Genomic DNA, 18,323 nt, shown 5'->3' on the forward strand with positions numbered 1-18,323 from the left:
ACACTGTTGTTTTTTCTGTATCTTGCTCTGCATGTGTTTCGCACCTACGTTTTTTTGAGTCTTTTGAATTCCAGTTTTCATTATCTCTAACCTGCTCTGCATGTGTTTGGCCCCCTTTGTTTTTAATCTCTTTATGACATTTTACTTTGTTTTCTACTCTGTGTTTTATTTCTGACCTCGCTTTGTCCTGCTTTTTTTTCAATGACACCTGGTCCGTGGTGATTATTTTCCCTTTTTCGAGTAATAATTTCCATTTCTTTGCACTACTGCAATCTTTACTTTCTTTTTTTATACTTTCTAATTTTCCTACTTTCATATTCTTTAACTTTCTGCACATGTGTATCGTGCCAACGTTTCTTTTTTTGAGCTTTTCAAATTCCACTGCTTTCATAATCTCTAACCTTCTCTGCATGTGTATTGCGCCAATATTTGTGAACATCTTGATGAAGTTCTACTTAGTCTTTTACTCTGTCTTTTAATTCTGAGCCCGCTTGGACGTGCTTTGTTTCAAGTCCACTTGGTCTTATTTGATATTGATTGTAAGTAGGGCGTGTCTTGCAAGAATCTCATGTTCTACGTCCCTGCGAGACGATCCTGGGTCAATCTCTTGGCACAATGTCTCATGTTTAAGGTCCCCGCGAGATGAAAGAGAATGGTCTTTTAAGTGTCTTCCATGATCATAACGTGAAGATCACGTCTCGTATCCCTAGTGTTTCTCTCCAGGATTTTTTTTTTATAATAGAGAGATAATTCTGCTAATGGATTGCTTTCACAATATCAGGTATTTTGAGTTGTGAATATGAACTAAAGAAGATAAATTAATAAATATAGAATAAATACAAAAACCTATTAGTATGTTTAGTTTTTCATCACTCAGCAGACTCTCTTCGCCTACCTACCTTTGTTTGTATCACTTCATTGTTAAACAATGTTTTTAAATCAAAAGTGATTAGTCAGTAACAATATGTTGATCGTGTAGTCTAGGTCTAGTCAGTCTCTCGATCAGTGCCAATTTATTTTCAAAAATCATGAGTGGTCTCCTGGACTTTCTCCTATACTCAGATATGGGGATGGATATTCGAGGAGAAAACCGCAAGACAATGATTATATTTTATATTATGTACATTAAGGAACCATCAACAACAAATCAAATCAAATTAATAATATATTGAACAATTATTATAAAAGTAAAGTTGAATAAATTGGACTCTGCAGCTGCATGAATAAAAATGTGTTCAGGTAAAGTACCACTTCCGGGTGATGGATATGGCCCAAAAGTTAATACAGATCTACAATTGTGGTGTAACAACCACATGCCGAGTTTCATCCATCTACAGAATCTAGCTGCGTTTTTGAGTTATCGTGTTTACACACACATCAGCTCAAACACACAATTCCAAAATACAGTGTTTTTGGACTCTGGGAGGTCTATAACATCAAGATTCATCAAAATATCGAGGTCAAATTTTTTCATGATTACTATACTTTTTCTACACTTCGTATATGAGAAAGTAAAAACGATTTCTTCTGTGCAAAGTGGCAGGTGAATTGTTGTCAACAAAAAGCAGTCACCTGAGAAATAAACTGAAACGTTACTCACTCGTGATTTTTCTGTCCATATGGTAAACATTTTGTTGACCACCACATTCTGATTTCAGCTGTTTGAATTACATCTTGATATACAGTGGTGTGAAAAACTATTTGCCCCCTTCCTGATTTCTTATTCTTTTGCATGTTTGTCACACAAAATGTTTCTGATCATCAAACACATTTAACCATTAGTCAAATATAACACAAGTAAATACAAAATGCAGTTTTTAAGTGATGGTTTTTATTATTTAGGGAGAAAAAAAAAACCAGACCTACATGGCCCTGTGTGAAAAAGTAATTGCCCCCTTGTTAAAAAATAACCTAACTGTGGTGTATCACACCTGAGTTCAATTTCCGTAGCCACCCCCAGGCCTGATTACTGCCACACCTGTTTCAATCAAGAAATCACTTAAATAGGAGCTGCCTGACACAGAGAAGTAGACCAAAAGCACCTCAAAAGCTAGACATCATGCCAAGATCCAAAGAAATTCAGGAACAAATGAGAACAAAAGTAATTGAGATCTATCAGTCTGGTAAAGGTTATAAAGCCATTTATAAAGCTTTGTGATTCCAGCGAACCACAGTGAGAGCCATTATCCACAAATGGCAAAAACATGGAACAGTGGTGAACCTTCCCAGGAGTGGCCGGCCGACCAAAATTACCCCAAGAGCGCAGAGACGACTCATCCGAGAGGTCACAAAAGACCCCAGGACAACGTCTAAAGAACTGCAGGCCTCACTTGCCTCAATTAAAGTCAGTGTTCACGACGCCACCATAAGAAAGAGACTGGGCAAAAATGGCCTGCATGGCAGATTTCCAAGACGCAAACCACTGTTAAGCAAAAGAACATTAGGGCTCGTCTCAATTTTGCTAAGAAACATCTCAATGATTGCCAAGACTTTTGGGACAATACCTTGTGGACTGATGAGACAAAAGTTGAACTTTTTGGAAGGCAAATGTCCCGTTACATCTGGCGTAAAAGGAACACAACATTTCAGAAAAAGAACATCATACCAACAGTAAAATATGGTGGTGGTAGTGTGATGGTCTGGGGTTGTTTTGCTGCTTCAGGACCTGAAAGGCTTGCTGTGATAGATGGAACCATGAATTCTACTGTCTACCAAAAAATCCTGAAGGAGAATGTCCGGCCATCTGTTCGTCAACTCAAGCTGAAGTGATCTTGGGTGCTGCAACAGGACAATGACCCAAAACACACCAGCAAATCCACCTCTGAATGGCTGAAGAAAAACAAAATGAAGACTTTGGAGTGGCCTAGTCAAAGTCCTGACCTGAATCCAATTGAGATGCTATGGCATGTCCTTAAAAAGGCGGTTCATGCTAGAAAACCCTCAAATAAAGCTGAATTACAACAATTCTGCAAAGATGAGTGGGCCAAAATTCCTCCAGAGCGCTGTAAAAGACTCATTGCAAGTTATCGCAAACGCTTGATTGCATATATAACAATAAATCCTAATAGCATACCGGAGTACGTCAGTATGGTGGGGTACAGCAGGCTGGAAGATGGATTTACATTCTTGGCCTTTTTATAATACAGGGAAAAAATAGAGAATATTCATTATTAATTTGAGATGGATGCCGATGGCTTAATGAAATTTAAACTACAAAGCATAATTGTTTCGACTTGAATATCTCGGTGTGAGCTAAAGAAATACAAAAGCGCATGGTGTTTGTTGATGCTACAGTGCCACCTAGTGGCTATAATATGCCACACTTGCAAAAATGAATATTCAAAGATGCTGGAATGAAAGGTAAGACGGAATACAATATTTACAAACTGGTACAGAAAGGAAAAACCTTACTTTGTTTAAAACTACCACAATGAAATCACAGTCACCACGAAGATACCTGCCTACACCAAATTCCCCTCTGAACCTGAGCTTGAGAGTTTAAGGAGAGCCAATAATTTACATACAAGGCCTAAAGCATCAGTGACGTGTTGCATGCTGGTCACACACAAATGAAAATATCACTGTACTCTGTACGGGCGAGAACACTTCTACTGCTACTACTCTCCACTCTCCAGTGTGGTAATAAACAAGCATCTATTGCACGTTTTACTTGATGTACTCCTTATCCATTTTCCATACCATTTGTTCAGTAAACCGCTCAGCTCCTGAAAGCTTCTGAAAAATGCGTCTATGGTCTCATCTTATTACTTTGGGAAAATGTCAAGGGCTTTGTGTAAACAGTGATTGCTCAGAACCCTGGAAAGTGGTCATCAGCTGAAGGTAGTCAACATCCCTTTTGCATGGATCCATCCAACTGGGTTACAACTGTTACAATGAGAGACTTTTTAGTATGATGTACAGTATTTCACAACAAATGTACTGTCATGCACTTCACAAACAACAGCCTAACAACATCAGGTTGCACACCCCAAGTATTTCAGGTGCTCACTCAGTACACTACTGATGTTTTTCAAATTTCTTTTCACTGGGGGTCAATGGAACAAACTATTCTTGTATAGAGGTCTACAGGTGTTTCCTTTCTCAAGTTCAATAGGATATTCCAAAGTGCCACGGTTTACACATTAGTTATAATTTCTAATGTCTTTGAACTGTCACAGAGCACTGTGAAAACTGCTAATTGACAGTTGTCACTCTGATCCCAGCTCAGTGTCCATTATTGTTACCCCTTGAGTGGCAATGAGGTATCAGAGTTAAAGGGAGACAAAGAACAGGAACACCATCAGACCATGGCCAGTATCTTCTATTGTAGCGTATTGTAGAATGCGTAGTGAGAGGCTGCACAACTCTGTCTAAAGCCATTCAAGCTGAGCTTTTGCCCACAACATGCCCAGGGTTTAATTTCCCCGAGATCTATAGAAAATGGAGACTTGTTTACTCTCTTCTGTTAAGCTTTAATTTACCATAAGAGTTTAAAGAAACCTGATACTTAAAAAGGAGGCAAATACATTTTTTTAACCATTTCATAAGTGGCACAGTACAAAGACGGCTCTGTTAAATGATAATTAGACAAGATGACTCAAGGTGGCATTGTGACCTTGGTGTTGTTACTGAGGGTCTGCCTTTGACACTGTGGATTGTGGCATTTTTATTGAGAGGATTAGTGACTGGGCTGGCATTTTTAAAACTGATTTGAAACGGTTCTTTTATATCAAAAGATTCATTGATACAGCAGGAATTTGTCGGCTGCTCCTTTCTTGTGAGGTGCCACATGGATCCATCCGAGGGCCCATTTTGTTCTTGCTTTACATGAATCCTCCAGACATTTAATAAAAACACTTCCAATAGTTGTTTTCATTTTAATGCAACAATGGCCTCTTTTTTAGCATTATGACTTTAGTAGTATGACTTTTTTTGCAGCTTTAAATGATTGTATGTTGTGCAGTTCTTTTACACTTGAATGAATGCCAACTGTCAGTTTGATATTTCTTATGGACTTGAAATTTGCTCATGGACCCTTGGCACCTTGTGTTAAACGTTTTGTTAGAATTCATGCCATTACACTTGATTCTTGGTTTGATTTTACTTTTAATAAATGTTGGGAAACGTGTTCAGTCATTTTTTTTAGTTAAGAAATATTCCCTAAATTAGATGTTTTGAGACACTGAGAAAATCACTCCTGCTTTTGTGCTAGTTTGGACTATTGTAAAACTCGTTACTCACGTCTCAGTCAGTGGAGCTCTGGCTTGTCTTTGGATTGTCGAGAGTTGCAGCAGCTCACCTTCTTACAAGGTTAAGATGTAGAGAACATAAGACTCAAATTCCTGCCTCTGTTCACTGGTTTCTTGCAAGACTTAACAATAATTTTTAAATCTTGAAGCTTATATATCAGGCCCTGCATGGCGAGGCTTTAGAATATTTTGCAGAATTACTCTGTCCCTACAATAATTCAAGACCCCTCTTATTTTCAAATCAAACGCTATCTGGTGTACCAATGGCAAGGTAGTAACTAAAGCAGGGGGGTCCCTTTTTCAGTGTGGGCACCCAAACTCTGGAATGCTTTTCACCTGAAATTGAGGTTACCAGGATCAACAGGTATTACTAAAGAACAACTTAAGACATTCCTGTACTTGTAAAAAAAAATTTTTGTTCACTGATGATTTGTGCTAAAGTTTGTGTTTTCTGTGCGTGGTGTTTTAACCCTGGTTTTAAAAACTTCTAAAATATTTTACTTGTTTACTCATTTGGCACTTTAAGCTGCTTTATTTTACATTAATTTACTGACATTACCATCACTTGAGGCTTTAATAAATTTGAACGACCACATAAGATTAAAATATACAAACTGTCTTTCTATGCTTATATATATATATATATATATATATATATATATATATATATATATATATATATGAGGGCCTCTAGTGGACCCTGTGTTCGCTGCCTGGCACTGTGAAGCTTGACTGGCATTTGCCATTGAATTTCAGAATTGGCAGGTCCACCACTGACACCCTGTGCTTTCACAGATCAGAGCAGGTTCACCCTGAGCACATGTAACAGACATGAAATGGTCTGGAGAAGCTGTGGAGAACATTATGATGCCAGTAACATCGATCAACATGACTGGTTTGGTGGTGGGTCAGTGATGGTCTGGGGAGGCATATCCATGGAGGGACGCACAGACCTCTACAGGTTAGACAATGGCACCTTGACTACCATTAGATTTCGGGAAAAAAACTTGGACCCATTGTCAGTGGGTCTTGGGTTCCTCCTGGTGCACAACAATGCCCAGCTTCATGTGGTGAGAGTATGCAGGCAGTTCCTGGAGATTGAAGGAATTGATATCATTGACTGGCCCCATGCTTGTCTGACCTAAATCCAATAGAACACCTCTGGGACATTATGTTTTGGTCCATCTGATGCCACCAGGTTGCACCTCAGACTGTCCAAGATCTCAGTGATGCCCTGGTCCAGATCTGGGAGAAGATCCCCCAGGACACCATCTGTCATCTCATTAGGAGCATGACCCAACATTGTTAGGCATGCATACAAGAATGTGGGGGCCATACAAACTACTGAGTATGATTTGGAGTTGCTGCAATGAAACTTTAGCAAAATGGACTAGCCTGCCACATCATTTTTCACTTTGATTTTTGGGGTGTCTTTAAATTCAACCCACTGTAGGTTGATCATTTTTATTTCCATCAAACGATGTAGCATCCTTTCGTTCCTAACACATTACCCAGTCCATATCAGTAGAGATATCCAGCATTTTTTTTTCCCCCATTGAGATCTGATGTGTTTTCAAAAAGTTCTTTTAATTTTTCTGAGCAGTTACTATATATATATATATATATATATATATATATATATATATATATAGTGTGTGTGTGTGTACACAGTTCACCTAAGCAAACTAATATGTTTATCTTCTTTGTCCTTCTTCTCCGTTTTACCGGCAACCTTGTCGTGACTCCACTCACACCCAGGGAATGTGAAGCCTCTCCTTTTATGTCGGACCCAGGAGTACTTCTAGTGCCCCAGTGTCACACCTGGCTCCGACATGATCTCCTTAAACAGGGGATGACCTCCCATCCACAGCTCTGCCTGGTCGTCCCCAAGTACCTCAGCAAAGCTGCTTACCAGGACTACAGCTCCCAGTTGCCTGCTGGATGCATCACCAAGAGCACAACCAATGGGATGTTGCCATCCTGTGTATTGGGGGCTTATCTGTTCACAAAGGACAGTCCCACACTGTCCTTCCAACATGGTTGGGCAGCCCATCTATCCCAAACCTTCCATTTAACATATACTGCAACAGAGGATTCCAGGACTACCACCCCTGACATACTTTAACAGGCAGGTGTCCGATTCTCAGTGAACCATGCACTGGCAAAGGCAACTCTAATGGCTTTGCTTGTGACACTGAGCTACTACGAATACAGACCATCAGGACTGACCTGCCCCTTTAAGTGTTGGGGATGGGGAGTACAAGGATAACTGGAGCCAGTGTAGGGGTGTCTTACAAGATGTTCCCAAAACTTCAAGAAACCCACTATGATAGCAAAAGTAGCTTCAGAATGAAAGAAAACAACCTCATCTGGTCAAAAGCTCAGGTGATTCTGAAGACTGTAAAATGAGTATAGTAGGTGGGGAAAAAAAAGTGGAGGGGACTCAATGTGACAACAATATCTAAACAAAAATGTAATATGTGGGTTCTTGGGACTACAAGAATTAAACAGAGAAAGAAGGAGAAAAATTAACTATAATTGAAGGGACTAATTTGAAACCACATGTAGCATGCACTTTTGGAAAGCATTGCACTTCATAGGCATAACTTGGGTTTCTGCAGTCTGGCTTTCAATCCTGTCAAACCTCAAGGACGTCATTCTTTCCAAAAAAAAAACCATTGCAGCATCCCAAAATGACGAATTTGCTAAATGTACCACAGACACAGCGTGAGGAGCCAGATCATGCTGTGTCTTTCTGCAAATTAGCTTTATGAGCTAAGAATTCATGTTTATTTTTGGGAGCCGAGAAGAGAGCAGATGGCTTCTCTGGGGAAAATGGCGTATTGTCACAGCTTGCTAGGAAAAATTAAAGCAAAACTGTGAGACTTTAATTTTGTAAGCCACATCTTGAATATGAACAGTGAATTGATAAAATACCTGGTGTGTGTGTGTGTGTGTGTGTATGTGAGGGATATTCAAAAACTTTCTGCACTTTTGTTTTTTTGTTTGAAATGGTGAAGATGGGAGTAGTAGTGATTGGGCATTACTTACATTACAAAAAAGTTCCCAAAAGACCTTGAAATGCCTGAATGAATCATCCACAGAGCAGTTAGTTCTGTGGTCGGAGCTCAGTTGTGCACAACGATCCCCAAGCACAAATATTGCAAATTGTTCTCTTTCTTCAAACTTTCCTCAAACTGTTTTTTTTTTTTTTTTGCTACGTTTGTTTTCTGTTGTTCGGGTATGACACTGGGAAGACTGCACCACAACGAAAGATGACTATGTAGAAAAGTGATGTAATTTGTTTTTGAATTTCTAAATAGAGTTTAAAAAAAAAAAAACAACAAAGTGTTGAAACTTTTTGAATGTCCCTTGTATATACTGTATAAGGTTACATTACATACACATACTCTTTTCATAGTGCCCCCTAGAAGTAAAGCTAAAACTGATCTATCTGACAAAAATACACAATGTCATCTCTTGTATCGGAGTACTTCAACAAATATATTGTAAAGTTTTAGGATAACACTGGACCACAAAGAAGGCATTCATAAACAAAGTCTAATTAGTCATAATCAACAACACCAGAGAGCTGAGGTAATATGTACACATATTTTATTTAGTTTTCTATTCCAAATTAAACAATCCCTCAAAATCATTTGTTTCATTGTACAAAATATTCAGTTTTGGGTTTATTTGCATTATACTTAAACCCTCTATACTATTTAGTAAAGTAAAATCGCCCATTTAACTTCAAAACAAAGTGCTGCATAATGTAAAACAAATTACACATATAAGGCATTTGATGGTCAAGAAGGCCTTTTTCCACTTCTTTCATACCACTACTATTCCAGTTAAGAGATCATAGCTCCACCAAAATGATACGCACCATATCACTACATGACACTAAAGCTTGCTCTTTGGATCTTGCCACTCGTCTTCATTCAGATTTTCTTGAAAGAAGTGACTAATTTTCTTCCAAGCTTTTTCCTGTGCAACAGCATGAGCCTGGCATTCCCCACCCCACAGTAGTGGGGCCCCCACAATTTTGTGAAATGAAGATCGACAGTGAGGGAAATAGGGTGGCTCAAGGAGATGGCCAGCTCCAGGTAGACTCAGCAATTCAGGGGGTGCTCTGCCATGCATGTTGAGTCGCTTTACAGCTTCTTGTGCATAAAAGCTACTTTTCCAGTTCTGGTCATCTTCTGCCACCACAAACAGAAAGTGAGCTGATGACCTCTCAATGGGTACCACACAAGCTTGGTTGCGATTTTCTCGAGGGTCCTCATAACAGTCTGAGAAGTCCAGGACACCAAATTCATCAGCTCGGGCTTGGTCAAGGCTCATTCCTAATCCAGGCACAACCACTCCTTTATAATGTAGAGGAGCAATAGAGTTGGAATTGCAGCCAGACACACTGACCACGGCGGAAATGCCATGCAAAAACGTTGCCATAGATAAGGCCAAATCAGCTCCCTTTGACAAACCCATAACTCCAATGCCCGACTTCTTTACCTACATAAGAGCATTAAAAAAAAGGGAAGAAAAAAAAAATGGAGGGTTTTAATGTAATAATTTTAGTTAATCCCAAAGTCAAGTCATATGGTCTTTTTACATGGTGACTAAAGTGAAATATTTAGATGGAGAACATGTGGTGCACAGTAGGTGAATCAAATCAGCTACTGAAATGAATTTGTTACACTTGCTATAACGACTCTCAAGTTTTGCTTAGATTAAGTTAAAAACGTAAATAAATAAACCAGGAATGACCAACATGTGACAGATGTTAATGCAAGAAATTGTCAGATTTGGAGAGCAGTAATGAATTATCTCAACAATCAGGTGTATAAAAACTCTGTACTGTGGCAGCTGCTCGTCCTAACTGACACACCATTTTCTACTGTTCAATACTCACAAGGTATCAGCAAATTACAACAATTTCAAACTTCAACTGTTCTAGTCCGAACTTGGATTACGGGCTTCTTATCAAGTTGACAATGATCAGTTGTATTAACAGTAAATATTATTTTACAAAGCTGTCACATGCATACACATCCTTGCTGCTTAGTCCTTATAAAGCTGTAAGACAAATAAAATCTTCCATCACTAGTGTTGCTGTTCCAAAGCCTTCCTGCAAAATATGTGGGGATTGAGGCTGAAACTCACCAGCAGGCTTGTTTAAAGGAATACTTTCTAACCTTTATTAAAAGTGAATTGTGTTCAATCTGTGCCCTCATGTTCTTGTTAAAGAAGTCTTTTTAAAGGAGCATCCGATATCCACTCTATTAATTTCACACCTACTGTTAAACATTTACATAATGTCGTCACGTCACCCCTTTGTTTAAACTGAAAAGATCGAACTCCTTCCATCTTACTTCATAGCTCTCATACCGTGCAGTACTGGACTTTGTCCATCTCTTTTTTGTAAGATGGAGACTAAACCTGCACACAGTACTAGAGATGAGGCCTCACAAATGCTTTATTTAGCTTAAGCTTGATCTTCCTTGACTTGTACTCCACACATAATACTATGTAACTTAGCATACTGTTAACCATCTTACTACTTGTGCACACCAACAACTAAAACCAATTTGCTTGTTGAAAACAATTTTTGACTGCATACTCGGTACTTACATTATAGTGTTGTATTAATGACAGAGACATCTGAATTTAATAAAAATGCAAGGCTCAATTTATGCAGGTGAAGAACAATACAATATAACAGTCTTAGAAAACTGGTACTGTTTGTGTTACACCTTAAATGGACACTGTGAAAATACCTGAACTGTTTTCAGTAGCGGTAATCGATAGGTTACAATTCCACATTCATCAATCATCACTGTCAAAGCAGCATTCAAAATGAAACAACATATTAAAGTTCAGTTGAATTCTTTTCTTCTATTCACCTTTTTACTAAGCACAACACTTGGGCAAATGTATACATTTAAAATCACAACAGTAATGCACATAATAGTTCAACAACATTTACATACATAAAAGAATGTATCAAACTAAATAAACAGTAATTTTCTTCTGGTTTCAAAGTCTTGGAAATTACAAGGTGTGTTTTCAACTCAGTCCTCTGCTTGCACCCACTGTGTAATGACACTCAATATTTTACTTCCCACGCATAACTGCTAACATTTATTTACATTACATTTAACTACCATGTAGCTACCCAAGTCTGAATTCTGTTTGAGCCCATCTGTAATGATTCTGTGTCCACCGATCCACCTTGATTGGGGTCAAACGTACCCAACTTCTTCATTGCATTTTTATCTATATTTATATAAATTAAAGGGTGCAGCAACCCTAGCAGTAATTATTAAGGGACGCTACTTGCAACATAATTTAGGTTCCTTTTGCTGTGAATCATAGCTTTCTTTAAGCCAAAACAGGAAAATGCATTTCATATCATAAAATCCTTGCAGACCAAACCAATTTTGTTTAACAATGCAACAAAATTATGTGAAAAATGCAACAGAAGCAAATGACAGATGAGATTCCAAAAAAGAAAACAAAGAATGTAAGAAACTGTACACATGGCATTAACTTTGAAGTGCGTTTGGAGATTTAGTTCACCTCTTTGACAGGTGGACCATTTTTGTTTTTCTTTAGTTATTTTATCAAAGTGTCAATTAGCACATTTTTATTAAATAGTTTTTTGACAATGTTGTATCCAGACATGATAGAAGTAATAGAATTTAATTACATATATTAGTAGAGTACATAAAAGAAGTCACTTAAAGGCCTCTTACAGTATTACACAGGTAAATTGAGGCTTGTGGTGGCTGACACAGTAGAATCAAACTGAGGTGATGTAAAAATCACATTGAGTCAAATCCTATTGCTAATTGGGGGTTATGGGGTATCTATGACTACTGGAAGTTCACATTTTTTTAAACCTATTTTACTTTTGTAAAAGTACCCAATGGAGAAGTTCCAAGGTACAACAGTTGGCTGAAACAGACCATGATGGACAGAAGGTCATTGTGGCACTTTGCTGACCAATTTTAGTGTCTTGTTAGATACTGAATCATTACATGATCTACAGATGATGCAGCAGTGAGGTTGTTTTAGTGTACTGTAAATAAGGAGTACTTGTTTACTTACTGTTTGCAGAACGAATCACAAAGCCACACTTAAGGTTGTTTCCACTTTCATTCATTTCTACATACGCTGCCTGCATTTTTAACTTGTACGGTCCTGAAGATCATTAGCAGGAGAATACAAGCTGGTTTAACAGTTTTGTGCCAACCTCTGTCACCACGTCCACAGGCACCATCACATCAGATACAAACCAGTACCACATACATAACTCTGCTGCTGTTTCACCAAATTGGACTGCAGTGGTTATTGGATGAATAAATGAAATTTCTCTAGGAACAGCTTCAAAGTTTGGACCTCATTCATTTGCAGCTGTAGATTTTACCATGCTTTCTTATGTTTCTTTATAATGTACTGTTTTGTAAAATATTCACTGTCAAAAGTACTATATTACACAAGGACTGATGGGTTGAACAAATACCCTCAGTATGTTCATAGCTTACCTTGAATTCTAGAACTGTTTTAAGTCTTTTTTCACATTAGTCAACTGTCAAGCAGACCTGCATACACCAAAGTGTCTGACACAAATGTTCAAATGCCTGTAACACTTCTGAATAATTAAAATCTAGTGTCTGTATCACAGGCCATATTAAGCGGCATGTGTGTTCAAAGCACATAAAACTCACAAGATAATTATAATCACACTATGAATGATGATGCACATGACACAAAACAAATTTATCAATTCTCAACTGTCACTTAATTACACGTCTAGTATCAGAAAGCATGCATTGCTGAATTACAACACTGTCTTTGTAACCCAAATGTTGCAAGGCTGGTCATCTCACCTGGGGTATCCCCTGCAGATATCGTAAAGCCTCCTCAAAGTACTCCAGGTGGAATTCAGACATCATTGCAGGCAAATCCTCAAAACCAAAGTAGGCAAGGGCCATGGCAGCAAAGCCATGGCTGGCCAGAAGACTAGCACGATGTTCCAGCAATCCTCCCGCAGTACCACCAAGGTCGATTATTCCTGGAAATGGGCCATCTCCTAGGAAGCAATCACTAGCAGTCATCAAAAAAGCACCTTTTAACTCTGTACAGATTTATTTTTTGAATGAAGCCCTCTAAATATTGTGGGGAAAGAATTTCAATTCAGGCACACTATTCAGGTTGCAGTAATGGGTTCCAACATTACCATATTTTACACCCGTGTCTGGATATCTACAGTTTCACTAGTGTTTAGCATGGATGCCTCCCGACTCCGGTCATCTGACTTTTAAACTCTGAAATACAGTGCATAACTTAAAGTCTAAAACAGGCCATGTTCTTTAATCCGGGGATACACTTGTTCATTTCACACTGCACAGATTCTAGTGATGGTGCACCTTTTACTTATATAACACGAGAGGAAAACAAGAAAAATGAAAAGTAAATGTTGAGCAGGAATGTGTCCATTTAAGGTGAGCCCAATGAATCTCGAAGATAGTGTGTAACCTGGATATGTGTATGTTATGGATAAACAAATCAACACGAGGTGCTATTATTTCTATAGCATATTTTCACACAAGGCATGTAACACAATGACAGGTATGAAGAACACGGACGGACTGACAGATTTGTTCAAGTGCAATCACAAAAGTGCCACAGACTGAGTCTGGGAACCTCTGATCTTGATAAATCACAATTATTTCAGTCTCAGCTTTCTGCAGAGCAAAAGGGATCTCGAAATGTTATCAGCGTTTGATATTGTTTTTATTGTGCGACGAATCTGCATATGGCACACATATTCAGTTCAAAACAAACTCACCCGCAGGCAGAAAGAGCGTACCGCGCACGCGGCCCTCTCTGACGGTTACTCTACGCACTCCCTGGGCGATGAAATGCCGCTTCAGCGCGCAGGTGGCCAGCAGCGGCCCCAAAGAGTGGTTTTGCCAGCCCGCTCTCACCTCGACGTCCACTCTGAAAGGCTTGCTGACGTCTCTTTTCACAAGTCGACCGTACAGGCTCCGAGGCTTCAGAGCCCATATGAAGCCCATGGGCTCAACCCCCGAATAGTCGCCGCCAAGCGCGGGGCTGGAAGCGAGATCCAGGTGCCCCTCTTCGTCCGCCTGATATCGAGCACGGGCCTCAAACAGCTCCCCCTTCTCATCCGTCAGCGTGGACTGAAGCGTCACCGTCTCCCGCGGCCGAAGGCCCTCTACTTTCAAATTTACTGGACGGTCGAAGAGCGAGCTCCTGTCGGGCTTTACCGTGATGCGAACAGAAGTCATGGTAATGCCCGGGGAGCACCTATGATAGAAAACAACGGCAACTCGCAGCGCCCTGTGCGCTTGAATGAATGCGCTTAGCAGCCGCATTGCGATCCAAAGTCCACGAGTCTGCGGGGTAAACACGGACTTTCAAAGTTATATTTGATCGAAACATTGGTAAGACCAGCACCAAATTTCAAATGTTACGTATTTGTGAGTTAGTGACGCAACTACAAAGTAAACAACCGCCTTTCGAGAATACCCTGACGAAATGAAGCGCTTCATGGATCGGAGTTCGACTCCCGTCCAAAACACATTGATACGTGTTAAAGAAAATAATAGTTAAAATAAGTAAAACAAACAAAAAAAAAACTCTTCAATCACCAAAGGATACTAGAGTTGCATGTTAAAAAGTAAAATTTTGCACAAAAATGGAGAATTAAAATGTATGTAATATACTCATTTCATGCAGAGAAATAGAGCTGTAATGATTTGCTTACTTTATAGAGCTACAGTACTTAGTTCTCTTTGCAATTATATTGATTTTGTTTTATATATAATAACAATATATCATATAATTCTGGGTTAAAAATACGCGAATAAAGAAACAACATATGCAACCCTAAAACAGCAACGAACAATCCTTATGAAATTGATAGGCTTAAATATATTTTAAGTGATAAAAAATAAACAAACGAGTAAACGAGCAACAATAATATTGCATGAAAGAAGTGTATTACAGCGTCGAGGTTCATAGGATTGGTCCGTCAAATTCTTGGTAGATACGGACTGTGATTGGCTCGCTGTCGTAATTCCTGGTAGAATCACAGTAACGGAACATACTTTTGATTGGTTCTTGTTACCAAGAATTAACACCACTTAAAATACTATACCCAATGCCCGGCTAGCTCAGTCGGTAGAGCATGAGACTCTTAATCTCAGGGTCGTGGGTTCGAGCCCCACGTTGGGCGAAATATCTTTTTCTACCCTTCTGTTTCTTGGAGTTACTTAGTAATAAAAAAATATAGTACTTTATGTGTGTAAAAAACCTAAGAAAAAAATATACTAGCAATGTAAAAACGGACACATAACACAAAAAGTTTCTTTATCATTCACCAGTTACATAAAATAAACAAATAGTTTTACTGCTTAACGTTCAGCTATTACCGCGTTGTCACTTTTTTGCCATATTGTCAGCTGCATGGAATTTGACGTTCTGATATGGTCACCAGTAGTCATTCTCATACAGCCATCAATAAAACACTCATTTAAGCATGCTAATCAAACCACTCAGGGCTGGGCGCAATGTAAATACTGTACATACGGTAGTCAGCTGGATTAAGGATAGTGCGTATTAGTCTGCTGCGATTCTTGAGAGATGATCTACTTGAAATTATTGCAGGGACCAGAGTTAGAATCCCGCTCATGGCACGTTGCTGAATGGAAGAATATATCTCTAAAAAAAAAAAACTTTCTCTTCAACGAACGGTGCTTTGAATCTTACATTCCTACATTGCAGATGTAGTTTATTTTTCTTTTTTGATTAAATAAAAACTGTTTAATGAATGATTTGTCAAGCAACACACGGACAACAAGCATAGTTAAAAAATCAAACTTAAACAAACTGCCTGCCCATTCTATTGAATCATAATTATAACAAATAATAATGCATTTCACTTCCTTATATAGCACCTTTACCATGGTCTGTGACGGCTGCACAGATAATCAAGAGGGGTACAATAAAAATGAAAGCACAATAAGAATGAATAAATAATAGTGCAGAGCCTTGTGTTTGTATGTATTTATAAAATTTGGGAAGTAATATATTCTAGTTGATGCTGACATTTAATTAATTTGAAGTAGGTAAAAATAAATATTTGGAAATATTGCAAAGGGAAATGTTTATATACTCAGTGCAAAATAACTATATGTGTTCTAGTAAACAGCATACACACCACTTATATATATATATATATATATATATATATATATATATATATATATATATATATATATATATATATATATATATACAGTCTATATATATACATATGCTATTCTACAGCATGATTAGAATCGTCTGAGTATTAAAGGTGTAGATCTGTTTTATAAGCATATTTTATAACATCAATGTTAATATAGAGTATAACTATAATTCTTATTCTATAATGGCACTGATATGAACGATTTGTGAAATTAGTGTTAAGCATTTTAAAAAAGCATACCAGTCTCTTGTTTTTACAGGTATATAATTTCTACTGCAGTAATTCATTAACAATTATTGGTCTTTATATACCAGAAAGACTTTCCTAGGGTCTTTTGTAGGAAATCTGTACACAGTTCATTTATCTTTTCAGATGAAAATGAACTCGCCCAAACAATGAATTAAAAAAAGTTTTTAAATTGGCAAAGATGAAGTCAAGAAAAAAAACTTTTCACTTTCTATGATTTGTATTTTTATAATTATTGAGAACTTCATATTATTATTTTTAAAGCTCATTCTGTAAAATTAAACTATGATTATACAATTCAATGTTTATTATATATATATACACACATTATATGTCTTTACACGTGTTGCACACATATTTAATAAATGTAATAAACTTAACCAAGAATGTTTAAAAACATTCAAAAAATGTGTAAGTGAATGTAAATATATCTGCACAAACCGACGCTCGTGAGTAACAGACAGTTCAAAAAGAAACGCAAATCGCAAAGCGTCTGTGTGCCGACTTGAACAAGCTTTTGCAGAATACATTAACTGACAAGAAGCTGGCCCGCCCTTTCCGAGTTTTGGTAGCCAACTCGAGCCGTGATTCGCCAAATCTTGGTAGCCGACTGAGCCGTCATTGGTCAATTCATGGTAGCCGAAACGGGTTGTGTATGGTCAATTCTTGGTAGACTATCGCGCATTAGTCGAGGTATAGAGGATATCGCGCATGAGTCGAGGTACGGCTGCAATTCTTGAGAGACGACCTACCAAAAATTACTGCAGGGACGCGAGTTCGAATCCCGCTCAAGGCACATTGCCGAATGGAAAAAAAAAACTTTCTCTTCAACGAACGGTGCCTTGAATCCTACATTGCAGTTGTAGTTTGTTTATTTTTCTTTTTTGATTAAACGAAAACTGTTTAGTGTATGATTTGTCAAGGAACACACAGACAACAAGCAAAGTTAAAAATCACACTTACTGCCTGCCCATTCTATTGAATCATAATTATAACAAATAATAATGCATTTCACTTCCTTATAAAGTGCCTTTACTATCGTCTGAGACGGCTGCACAGCATAATCAAGAAGGATAAAATAAAAATGAAAGCACAATAAGATTTAATAAATAATAGTGCACAGCTTTGTATTTGTATATATTTATAACATTTGGAAAGTAATATATTCTAGTTGATGCTGACAATTAATTTGAAGTAGGTAAAATTAAATATTTGGAAATATTGCAAAGTAAACAGTAAACAGCATTTATATATATTATAGCATTATATATATAGCATTGTCTGAGTATTAAAGGTGTAGGTCTACTTTATAAGCATAATTTATAACATCGATGTTAATATAGAGTATTATTATTATTCTATATTGGCCTTGATATGAACGATTTGTGAAATTAGTGTTAAGTATTAAAAAAAAAAGCATACCGGTCTCTTGTTTTACAGGTACATATATACACAGTATATATATAATTTTACTGCAGTAATTCATTGGTCTTTATATACCAGAAAGACTTTCCAAGAGTCTTTTGTAGGAAATATGTACACAT

At 37.8% G+C, this 18,323-nt stretch overlaps 1 protein-coding gene and 1 non-coding gene across 2 annotated transcripts; one reads left to right on the forward strand and one right to left on the reverse strand.

Moving 5' to 3' along the window:
- Positions 1-8,847: 8,847 nt before the first annotated feature.
- LOC120518652 (acyl-coenzyme A thioesterase 5-like) lies at positions 8,848-14,867 on the reverse strand. The gene is made up of 3 exons (XM_039741551.1): positions 14,107-14,867; positions 13,145-13,347; positions 8,848-9,764 (listed from the first exon to the last, which is right to left on the reverse strand). Exons 1-3 carry the CDS (start codon positions 14,654-14,656, stop codon positions 9,156-9,158), a joined length of 1,362 nt encoding a protein of 453 aa, XP_039597485.1. The 5' UTR covers positions 14,657-14,867; the 3' UTR covers positions 8,848-9,155.
- Positions 14,868-15,446: 579 nt separating this feature from the next.
- trnak-cuu lies at positions 15,447-15,519 on the forward strand. Its single transcript has one exon. It is a non-coding gene; the product is annotated as a tRNA-Lys (tRNA).
- Positions 15,520-18,323: the final 2,804 nt, after the last annotated feature.

The sequence above is a fragment of the Polypterus senegalus genome, chromosome 18 (genome assembly GCF_016835505.1).
Source record: "Polypterus senegalus isolate Bchr_013 chromosome 18, ASM1683550v1, whole genome shotgun sequence".
Classification (NCBI taxonomy): domain Eukaryota; kingdom Metazoa; phylum Chordata; class Cladistia; order Polypteriformes; family Polypteridae; genus Polypterus; species Polypterus senegalus.

Bases quoted from the DNA above. Each gene is read 5' to 3' on its own strand.
- LOC120518652 (XM_039741551.1), bottom strand. From the start codon at position 14,656: ATGCGGCTGCTAAGCGCATTCATTCAAGCGCACAGGGCGCTGCGAGTT. The intron at 13,348-14,106 runs GTGAGTTTGTTT...ATTGCTTCCTAG, and splicing joins TACGCTCTTTCTGCCTGCGG to GAGATGGCCCATTTCCAGGA. The intron at 9,765-13,144 runs GTGAGATGACCA...GCTCTTATGTAG, and splicing joins ATCTGCAGGGGATACCCCAG to GTAAAGAAGTCGGGCATTGG.